Raw genomic sequence first — 12,498 nt, forward strand, 5'->3', positions numbered from 1 at the left:
ATGACAATGTGCTTGATAATAAATTACACAAAATCTACCATTCAAGTGTATAAGTGTGACACACTAGCTTCTCTTGAAGAAGACGAGTGGCAAAGCATAATTTCAAGTTTGGAATTCGGAGACAGAGTTGAGATTGTGATTGTTGTTTATGGGACAAAATTTGTTGTGAAGAAGACATCTGTAACACCCTACCATACAGAGTCTTATGCTTAAGTCATAATTCAGAGATGGCAAGGTATTACGACCTCTAAAACAAAAATTTAGTACGTATAGTAGTATGAATGATTGATTATAACTAGGAGCCTTTGTAGAAAAAGGGGTAAACAAAAAACGTAACTCGAAAGCGCAACACTCCGATTGATAACGTAACGAACAGGGATAAGCTAACGCGAGATTATATATATACAAAAGAGTGTCAAAAACAGGAATATCAAGACTCAAAATCCGGTTGCGAAGATAACCGGTCCGAGCATAGCAATGTATACATATGATAAAATAAGGAAAACCCCAAGGAAAACTCAAAGGGACATAAATACAGAAACCTATTCTCCAAAACCTCCTATAAGAGGAGTCATCACAGTTTGTATTATTTAATAGAGATAAAAGTATCTAAACAAGATATATAAACCAAAACAGAGTCCCGAGAACAAATGATCTTCGCTAATCCAGAAGTCTCCAGCATGCCTCAGCGAGAAACCTCACGTCCTGCATCTGAAAACCACAAAATCCGTATGGGTGAGAACCAGAGGTCCCCAGCATGGTAACAGCTTCCACATATATAATACATAATAATAGAGGAAAGCCGAAGGCAATCCTAGAACTTCCTCCAGATAAAATCAAAGCTTATAAACAAGCTAAACCATAAGTGGCAACTGACTAAAGATCCTTCAATCTAACTAATACTTCCATTTCCAATTCCTTCAGACCTCCAACCACCAGTAGGAGTATAATATAGCAAACACAGTTATATCAGACAAGAGATATACAAATAGGAACAAATAAGGCATTTAGACAGATAGCAAGTAATATGCAGTCAAATAGGCAATCTCAAACAATTCACATAGTATGCATATGATGAATGCCTGTCCCTAGTGGCTGATGATATCATCTGTCGGTTATAGAGCCAGCCCGACAAGTCCTGGTAGCTAACCATTGGACTGTCCCTCTGTCGCGCATCCCCAACTCGATTTATACTCATCATAAACTTGATCATAATCATGATCCATATCCATCACCCTCACTGGTGAATATTTACGGGGGCGAGCTCATCTGGGACTTTCACAGTGCCCGGCCACACTTACGACATAGGGTCAAAAGAGCTTCGAGTCTCAACCCGGAGCACGTGGTGGCTAGCCACTGCTTCCTCCCAGGGAAACCTTCATCTCCGATAGTGGAAGTGCAAACATTCACAATTCATTCAACAGCATATATGCATTTATACTTAGCCATAAACATGGCTCTGCCGTAACACGGCGATAATCCAGCCATCCGGCTCACGGTTAAATCCATAACCAGCCAATTCATTAACAATTACGGCCCTTCGGCCCATGGCATAACAAGCACTTCCACCGCCATCCTCCGCATCTCACATAATCATCTTTGATCCTCATTGATCATTCATTTTTCCCTTGCTTCACTCGTAAGTTACCACATTCACTAGCTCCCTTTCTCATTGCTAGGCATATCATAATGATTTAAGACATAAGTGGTGAGATCGGAGGCTTAGAAGTATGAAATTTGGCTTTTAAAACTCAAAAATCAACTTTGGGATGAAAACAGGGCCACGCGTACGCGCACTCCACGCGCACGCGTGGATGGCCACAAAACTCATCGACGCGCAAGCGTCATATGCGCGGACGCGCGGGTTGAAAAATAGCCAAACGACGCGCAAGCGTCAGCCACGCGCACGCACGGATACATTTGTGCCCCAGGCACAAAACATGCACAACTCTCGGGAAAATGGCTGGGCATTTGGTGCAGCGCATCAACGCACCCGCGCACACCACGCGCACGCGTGAATGGTGCTTTCTTGAAGAACGGCGCGTACGCGCCAAGTGCGCCTACGCACGGGGGGTCATTCTGCTAAAAATTTTCTAAGTTAAAAGCTGCAGAATTTACAAATTCAACCCCCAATCTTTCGACGGACATAACTTCCTCATTTTAAATCGTTTTTCACCCGTTCTTCGAACGACATGGACATCCCGGATCCAATTTCATTTTTAAACAGATTTGGCACAAATTAGAGATCCGTAGTCCAAGTCATGTCCTGTCAAAGTATGTCCAAAAACTATGTTTTCATACAAAACCATAAAGTGCCATTTTCAAAAACAAGCCACTTTCAACTCTTTTTCAAAATCAATCAAAACATGCCCATTTCAACCCTTTTTGAAATCAATCAAAATGTACCAAAAATCAACATCAAGCCATCCTCAACTCACACATTGACACTTTACCAAAGTTTTCAAAATTACCATCCAACCATTTTAACACTTCTCAATCAAATGGCTAAAGGACAAACACAATATCATGTCATACATCCTTCCTCATCCCAATTTCCAATAATACAATTTCCAATCAATCATCATTATACGTAATCAACATCATACTCACCATCAACATGGTACCACCCTCTAATTCAACCTCAACCATTGATAAACCACTATTTTATGGTTTATCTTGTGCTCAATTGAGTGATTTTTATCTACTCTTTACCCACTTATTCATACTATTTGCATGGTTTTACATTTGCCATCCTAATTATGTGCTTTGATTGAAAACATGCTTCTTTGATCTTATATTTGCTTATTATTAATCCTCTCTTATTACCATTAGATGCCTTGATATGTGTGTTAAGTGTTTTCAGATATTATAAGGCAGGAATAGCTTGGAGGGTAGAAAGGAAGCATGCAAAAGTGGAAGGAATGCAAGAAGTTGGAGAAATTGCTAAGTTGTCCAGCCTGACCTCTCTGCACTCAAACGGCTATAACTTTAGCTATAGAGGTTCAAACGACGCGGTTCCAGTTGCATTGGAAAGCTAACGTCCGGGGCTTCGATTTGATATATAATATGCTATAGTTCCCCTAACGCTAGGTGACGTGACCGCGTGATCCATGCGGCCGCATTGCAGTAACGGAAATCCAGCGTGGCAAAATTCGAAACCAGCGAATTCTTGACTGTTTTTGACCCAATTTGCGGCCCAGAAAACACATATTAGAGGCTATAAAGTGGGGGAATGCATCCATTCATAGGGAGGCTCTCATAATTCACTTTTCATGTTTTAGATGCAGTTTTAGAGAGAGAGGTTCTCTCCTCTCTCTTAGGACTAGGATTTAGGACTTCTCTTAGTTTTAGGAGTGACTCTCAATCCCAGGTTCAATGTTCTTTTTATTTATTTCTCCAATTTAATTTGTATGTCAAATTTAAGTTCTTTTGTGAATGCAATTCGAGGTATTTTCAGACTTAATTTTGCTTTGCTTTATTTATATGAATGCTTTTAATTTAATTTAGATATTTTCCCTTTTGGTCTTGGTTAAGAAATCAGTAACTCAGGAATTATCCAACTCAATAGCATAATTGATAATTGTTATCCTTGCTAATTGAATTGATCTTCAATAATCCCAATCTTTTCTTAGGAATTAACTAGGATTCAAAGATCTAACTAATTAGTCGCTTGACCTTCCCTTGTTATAATAAAGATTAACTAAGTGGAATTAAGATTCAGTTTTCATCATCATTGATAAGGATAACTAGACTGGACTTCCAATTTCTCATACCTTGCTAAAAGTTTATTTTACAGTTATTTATTTATTTTATTTGTCATTTAAATATATCTGTGCTCATTGCCCAAGCTCCAAAACCCCCAATTTACAAAACTCATAACCAATAATAAGAACATACTTCCCTGCAATTCCTTGAGAAGACGACCCGAGGTTTGAATACTCGGTTATCAATTTCAAAGGGGTTTGTTACTTGTGACAACCAAAACGTTTGTACGAAGGGATTTCTGTCGGTTTAGAGACTATATCTACAACACGGCTGTTTTTATGAAATTCTTTACTGGCAAAAATCTTAACGTCAAAATGGCGCCGTTGCCGGGGAATTGCAAACGTGTGCCTTATTATTGGTTATTGTAAATATTTGCTTTTTACTTGTTTATTTGTTTCTATTTTTGTTTTTATTTTTGCTTTTTTATAAATTAAGAAGTTATTGGTTTTTATTTAGTTATTAAAAATTTTTTCAAAAATTTGTTCTTAGTGTTCATATTGATCTTCAAATTGTTCTTCACGTTCATCTTGACCTTCAAGCTGTTCTTAGTTGTTTTCTTCATTTTGATCTAAAAATTTGAAATTTGGTGTCATTTTATTATTTTTCTCTTTCCTCATTAAATTCAAAAATATTTTTAATTAATTTTTTTCGAAAAAAAAAATTTCAGATTTTTATTTTTAAAATTTTATTCTTATCTTATCTTATTTCAAAAATCAAATTTCAAAATTCAAATTTAAAAAATTTCAAAATAATTAAATTTAAAAATTTTCAAATTTCAAAAATTCAAATTTCAAAATTTCAAAATTTCAAATTTCAAAATTTAATTTTCAAATTCAAAATTTAAATAACCTTTTAATTTAAATTTATTTTTATTTTTAATTGCTACTATGAACTCTCACCCGTTTGGCTATGAGTCTGGTTACAATTATGTTGCAGGAAGAAGAAATTACAATGAGAACAGGCATCAAGGTTAGAACAATCAAAGATGGGAGGAGCCACAAGGATTTAATCAACCCCCATGGCAACAACCACCTCCAATGGACTATCAACAACCACCATCATATGCCTATGAACCTCCTCAACACAACTTGGGACCACCATACTCACAAGCCCTTTTCCACCACTCACCTCCATATGACCCTAACCCTCATCCACCATACCGACCATCTTATGAACCAAATGAACCCTCCTATCTACCCCAAACCTCCATGGAGAAAGCACTTGCCGATCTAAACTCTACTATACAAGCTCTCTTCACCCAAATCAGACCACCGAATACCTTCAACAATCAACCCTCAAGCTCTAGTGCACTTCCTTGTCAACCACAGAATAATCTCTCCATCCCATCACCACCATCCATGGAAGAGCACTCACATCCATCAATCCAAGAGCAAGATGATCCCAATTATGCTATTGATATGGAACAGAAAAGAAGGAATCATCTTCGCGAATCCATACTTCATAAAGAGCTAGAGGAGGCCCTACGGGTAAGGGTAGGAGAGACCCTTGAAGATGAAAGAATAGTTGAAAGGAATTGTCATAGAAAGAAAAACATTGAGGATGAGTACGATTTTATACTTAAACAACTGGACAAAGCAGCAATTATTAAAAAGGAAGAAGTGGTTGCGGACTTAAGAGATGCTGTACCTCCATTGGAAAGTCCAGTCATAGAGCCTCCTTCCACGGTGTTTGATGTTGATGTTGAGAAGAGCGTAAAACCTCCAAGGCAGATCATGGTTGAAGATTTTGTAGAGGTTGATCAAGAGGTAGAAGATGTCAAAGAAGAGCACAAGGGAGTGGAGCTTGAAATTACCTTGCCAAAGTTGTTGGAAACCCCTCCCCCTAAGTTGCCATCATCCTTCACAACATTCAAGTGGGTAAAATTCATATCCAGGAGCTTTCTAATCTCACTTGAATATGGGCTACTGGAGACGGATGGTCAACTTAGAGCTCTTTGTGGCATTAAGAGTAAGAGGAAGATGGCCAGTGATAAAAATTGTCAAGCAAGGTTCAACATGGTTGTGTGCTCAAAGTTTAAACGCAAAGGTTGGTGTAAAGCTCAACTGAATGGGTCTAGGAAGTTGTTTGGCCGCTTACGTGAGAATTCAGACTGCTTGCCACCTGGAGGGAACAATATTGCTCAACCAGAAGACGGGTGCAATAGCAAAGTTTGGGATCCTGGAATCTGTTCTGACATCCAACACCCTGGGAGCCTAAGAATCTGTTTGAAGCTGCTCAAAGGCTTTACGTGCCTAGTTTGGGACCCCGGAGGCTATTGGAAATACAAACATTGGTGGGGATTCCTGGATCAGTACAAGCACAAGCCACCATAGCAGGAAGCTCATCAAATGTCCAACTTAAGGGCTATAACTAAAAGTGCTAGGTGGGAGACAACCCACCATGGTATGATCGTTCTTTTTCAATTTTATTTCGTGTTGTTTATTTTTATTTTATTTTATTTTCATTGAACCTGGAATCATGCATAACATTCACATTAAGCATTGCATTGCATTCTGCATTAAAAAAAAAATTTCGCTACGCGACGCGATCGCATCCGCGTCACAGGGAGAGTAAAGAAAAATAAAAATGAACAGAAAGTCACGCTGGAGTGTGGCTGGAGGCGTGCCAATGGCACAAATCGACCCACGCGACCGCGTCGCTGACGCGTTCACGTCGCATGGGAAAAATAGCCTCCCACGCGACCGCGTGCCCCACGCGGCCACGTGCCCTGAGTTTTCGGCGTAAAAGGGTGCACAATGAAATATTGTGCGAGAGTGATGCTGGATTGGTGCTGGAAGCACAATCCTTATCATGTGACCGCGTCACTGACGCGGCCGCGTCATCCATTTTCTGGCGCACACTCACGCGATCGCGTGACCCACGCGATCGCGCCACCCCAATTTTGGCAAACAAATTAATTTGAACAGAGAATTGTGCTGGTGCGAGGCTGCACTCGCGCCAGAAGCATAATATGGGTCACGCGACCGCGTGACTGATGCGATCGCGTCACCATACTTGAAGCGCATCCACGCGAACGCGTGCCCCACGCGACCGCGTCGCTTGCGCCGCACAACTTATCCTAAATTGCCAAATATCTTATCTTTTCTTCTCCAATCCTAATTTTTCCTCCCTCCTTTCTTACTTACTTCTTCTTCCCCTATACTCTTCTATCCCTTTAATTTAATGCATTTATTTGTTCTTTCCTTTTTCTTTTTCAATTCTTTTTCATGCATTTTCATGTTGGTGTTGGAGTTTTATTTGGATAAGTGCCTTAATTTATTTAAGCATGTGGCTATTCTGAGAAAAGATTGGACAATTGACATTTACTTATGGCTCTCGTATACATTTGGATTACATTATTTTTATCCCTATTTTTAACTTGCACACCCAATGTATTTGAGATTATCATTTACAATTGTCATCATTACACATGCTCTTTAGTTTGGCACATTTATGCTTGAGCTATGCTTCTCATGCCTATTCTTTGCATGTTTTTATCCTCTTGCATCTAATTATTTTGAATTGCCCCTTTTGATCTTTATTGTTGTCTTTCCTACATGTTGTAGCTACCATGTAGTTGGGCTATCATCTTTCCTTTGGCATTCCTTATCACTTGGAATTTCCTCCCTTCCAGTCTTAGTTTTCTATATTTTACACTCTTCCTTTTTCTTCTTCTTTAGGCATGGGTACCAAGAAAGAAAAAGAGAAGACCGCTGACAAGACACCAGCAAGGAAAGGAATCAGGAGATCTCCAACTCAGGCACCTCCATCTACAAGCGTCAGTTGGAGCAACCCGTCCACCTGCACATCTCAGCATGCACCGAGGACGGTGCAATCTTTAAGTGTGGGGAGGTCGATATCGATCTCCATGGGTTAGTATTTTCTTATCAACACCAATATTTTATTTTCCTTGTTAGTTGTTGCATTTGTATGTTTGTTTGATTTTTGTGCATATTTTACCACTTGGTTAAAATAATAAAATTCTTTTAAGACCCTATCTTTGAAAAAATTTTACTAATTTAAATTGAAAAATTTTTATGTTAAAACTTGTTTGAAGTTGTATTTGGAACATGGTTTTTGAGCCAAAGATCACACAACCTGTGAGATTTGAGCTTATTTATATGGTTACATTATTTAACCATAAATATTTTATTCCTGTGTGTTTCCTTCTCTATGATTGTAATCTATTTTTTTGTTCCATTCTATATGTTCATTATTTAGTATATTTACATGCTTGCACATGATTGAGGCCATTGTTTGATTTTAGCTCACTTATCCCAAAATTAGCTACCTTTTACATCACCCTTGTTAGCTCCCTTGAGCTTTTAAATCCCTTCTGTTTTATAACCACATTACTAGCTTTAAGCAGAAAAATAAAATAAGAATCTCAAGTTGAATCCTTGGTTAGCTTAAGATAGATATTGTGTAAAATTTAAGTGTGGGAAATTTTATGGGAACATGGGATGATATGAAAAAGTAGGAAATTAAATGAATAAGTTATTTGAAAATTTGGGAAGCATGCTCATGTGAAATCAAAATAATTAAATTACCATGTGCATTGAAGAAAAATATATTAAGTAATTAAATAAGGGGATACAAAAAAAAGAAGAAAAGAAAAATGAAAAAAAAAATATATTACCCCAAATGCAAAGTAAAAAGAATCAATGCACATGGAACAAAATTCAAAAATAAGTTTGATACATGAGCATGTAATACAAAAGTGGAAAAAATTTGGGTAGTTAGGTAAAGTATTTTAAAATTGTATAAAGTATGTATATGTTAGGTGAGATCTTAGACTAATCAAGGATTCACTTTACTAGCTCACTTAGCCTTATATATATACACTTACCTTTACCTCAGCCCCATTACAACCCTGAAAAGACCTCATGATGTTTGCATTGGTATGCTAAATATTTGTTGATTGGTTAAATGAAGAACAAAGTTTTAGAAAGCATGATTAGAGAAGACTAGAGTGAATTACCCTATACACTTGAGAGATTAGAGTGATATACACTTCCAGTGAGGGTTTAGTGCTTAATTCTATGTTCCCTGCTTTCATAAGCTGTCTTCTTACAAGTTTACTTGCTTTTTATTGTATGATTTGAATTAGTGGAAATTGGTTTATATTTGTCTTGAAGAACTTATTTACTCTTAACCAAGTAGGTAGAAACATTTTTGCATGTAGTTGCATTCATATAGATAGGTTGCATTTCATGCATTCTACCATTCCTCTTCATTCCTTTATAGTTTCTCTTAAGCTTAGCATGAGGACATGCTTTTGTTTAAGTGTGGGAGGTTGATAAACCACTATTTTATGGTTTATCTTGTGCTCAATTGAGTGGTTTTTATCTACTCTTTACCCACTTATTCATACTATTTGCATGATTTTACATTTGCCTTCCTAATTATGTGCTTTGATTGAAAACATGCTTCTTTGATCTTATATTTGCTTATTATTAATCCTCTCTTATTACCATTAGATGCCTTGATATGTGTGTTAAGTGTTTTCATATATTATAAGGCAGGAATGGCTTGGAGGGTAGAAAGGAAGCATGCAAAAGTGGAAGGAATGCAAGAAGTTGGAGAAATTGCTAAGCTGTCCAGCCTGACCTCTCTGCACTCAAACAGCTATAACTTTAGCTACAGAGGTCCAAACAACGCAGTTCCAGTTGCGTTGGAAAGCTAACGTCCGGGGCTTCGATTTGATATATAATATGCTATAGTTCCCCTGACGCTAGGTGACGCGACCGCGTGATCCATGCGGCCGCGTCGCAGTGACGGAAATCCAGCGTGGCAAAATTCGAAACCAGCGAATTCTGGACTGTTTTTGACCCAGTTTGCGGCCCAGAGAACACAGATTAGAGGCTATAAAGTGAAGAAATGCATCCATTCATAGGGAGGCTCTCATAATTCACTTTTCATGTTTTAGATGTAGATTTAGAGAGAGGGGTTCTCTCCTCTCTCTTAGGACTAGGATTTAGGACTTTTTTTAGTTTTAGGAGTGACTCTCAATCCCAGGTTCAATGTTCTTTTTATTTATTCTCCAATTTAATTTGTATGTCAGATTTAAGTTCTTTTGTGAATGCAATTCGAGGTATTTTCAGACTTAATTTTGCTTTGTTTTATTTATATGAATGCTTTTAATTTAATTTAGATATTTTCCCTTTTGGTCTTGGTTAAGAAATCAGTAACTTAGGAATTATCCAACTCAATAGCATAATTGATAATTGTTATCCTTGCTAATTGAATTGATCTTCAATAATCCCAATCTTTTCTTAGGAATTAACTAGGATTCAAAGATCTAACTAAGTAGTCGCTTGACCTTCCCTTGTTATAGCAAAGGTTAACTAAGTGGAATTAAGATTCAGTTTTCATCATCATTGATAAGGATAACTAGACTAGACTTCCAATTTCTCATACTTTGCCAAAAGTTTATTTTACAGTTATTTATTTATTTTATTTGTCATTTAAATATATCTGTGCTCATTGCCCAAGCTCCAAAACCCCCAATTTACAAAACTCATAACCAATAATAAGAACATACTTCCCTGCAATTCCTTGAGAAGACGACCCGAGGTTTGAATACTCTCGGTTATCAATTTCAAAGGGGTTTGTTACTTGTGACAACCAAAACGTTTGTACGAAGGGATTTCTGTCGGTTTAGAGACTATATCTACAACGCGACTATTTTTATGAAATTCTTTACTGGCAAAAATCCTAACGTCAACCATTCATCAAGCATATATCACAACATGCATTTTCTCATATATCACACAATCAAGGCATCAATATTCATAATCACATATATGATCACATCATATATCTCAACCATTCAACATCATCAATTCAATGCCTATATTAGGGCCTCTAGCCTAAGTATTTCCTACCACATTAAATATTAGATACGAGAAACCGAGACCATACCTTAGCCGATTTCCCAAGCTCAACCGGAGCACTTCCAAACCACTTGTCCACAAGCTCTCAAGGTCTCAACACCTCCAAGAACATATTTTATTACACAAAACCCTCTCCCAAGCTTTCCAAAATTACCAATCAAGCTCCAATATTCACATATACACAACCTAAGCCACAATCATCATACCCATACACAATATCTCAATACCCAAACATCATAGAACAACAAATTACACTAGGGTTGAGAATCTTACCACACCTAAAGTCCAAGGAGACAAGATTAACCTTCTCCTTCAAGAGAGTTGGGTCCTATAACATCAAAGAGCCCAAAATCTCAACATTTTTGCTCATGAAACTCGAAATCAAAGCTGAAAATTCGAAGAGCAAAACGTAGCTTACCTCAAGATTGATTGTATGGGTTTTGTAGAGCTCTCTGCGGTGAACACGTGGCCGCAAACGGTGCGGCAATCGGAGCTCTAGATCAAAAGTTATGGTGGTTTGAAGATCAAGTGAGAGATAGAAGTTTGAGAGAGTGTTATTCCCCTCCCTTACTCCATTTCAGCGTGTTTGAGTGATAAGTGAGGAGATAGAGTGCTGAAAACTAGGGTTTTAGTTTAGTTTAGTTGGGCCAAGGGCCCACTTTGGGTCCGGTTGGCCCGGTTTGGCCTGTTTGGTCCAATCTTGGTCCGATTTCTATAAAATTGGTACCGAAATTCTCGTCTCAATCTCCTCTATCACATTAATCCATAAAAATAACATTTTTGGCTTTCTAGAATAAATTTCCATTTATGGGTTAATTAGCCGTTAATTAACCGGGTCTTACAACATCAGTTTATCTCATATATGGTGAGCCAAATAATGAAGAAATGGAGAACAGCCATGTCAGAGGTAAGAATAATGTTGATGATATGAGAATAGTTGAATACATGAGTCATAAAATCATTTATGAGGTATTTAGAACAAATTAAAATAGCAACCTTCTTAATAAATCTTATTTTGATGACCAAACAAATTCAATGTTATCCATCTTTCTTTTTAATCAGTCTTCTCAAGTTATAAATTTGGTTAACCAGTTCCAATTGGATTGTTTGATGAGCTTATTTCTTTGTAAAATACTAGCATCCTTTAACCAACTGATATGCTACCCTATTGTTTGTATTTATTAGGTGGAGTTTTCAAGTTAGAACTATTTTTTCCAGAAGAATATCCAATGGATGCTCCAAAGGTACTCAATTTATTAATTGCTTTTTTGCTTTTCTATTTTTGTATTATTGTTTTAATGTTTAGTTTTTGCTGAATGGTCACTCACCAAAAAGAAACGATCATGCAAACTATATTTATCAGCTGTATTCAGTTTTAAGATTTTTACCGTTGAAGAACATGGCTTTTGAATATGACCCTAAAGAAATGCAATTACTTGAATGATCTTATGCTCCATTCTCTGTCTTTTTCTTCATCCTGCTCCTTGTTGAAACTGCAATAATAACTTAGAAACATTCTTGAATACAATGTCTTTGATGAACACGAATTCCTTTCTCCATGAAGTGGAATGTTGATTTTCCTATATGGTCTGAGATAAATACACCACTAAGGTGATCTAATTATACCCATTAGTCTGAGTTGTATGGTTTTGCAGTTTTTCCTTTGAATTTGTTTACTTGCTACTTAAGGTTTAATTCATAGGAGAATGGTACATAGGGTCTGTCTAATCATTCCTAACTGAATTGCTTTGTCCAGGTTCGGTTTCTAACAAAAATATATCATCCTTATGCAGAGTCCTTGGGTGACAATTCTGAGCTTAAAATCCCCTTCAAATGA

General features: G+C 37.3%; 1 protein-coding gene across 1 annotated transcript; it reads left to right on the forward strand.

Moving 5' to 3' along the window:
* On the forward strand, nt 1-12,498 carry LOC148569072 (uncharacterized). The gene is made up of 4 exons (XM_088484874.1): nt 1-176; nt 11,507-11,568; nt 11,847-11,905; nt 12,418-12,498. Exons 1-4 carry the CDS (start codon nt 1-3, stop codon nt 12,496-12,498), a joined length of 378 nt encoding a protein of 125 aa, XP_088341000.1.

Source organism: Arachis ipaensis, chromosome B4 (assembly GCF_059453495.1).
Source record: "Arachis ipaensis isolate K30076 ecotype BB chromosome B4, ASM5945349v1, whole genome shotgun sequence".
NCBI classification, from domain to species: domain Eukaryota; kingdom Viridiplantae; phylum Streptophyta; class Magnoliopsida; order Fabales; family Fabaceae; genus Arachis; species Arachis ipaensis.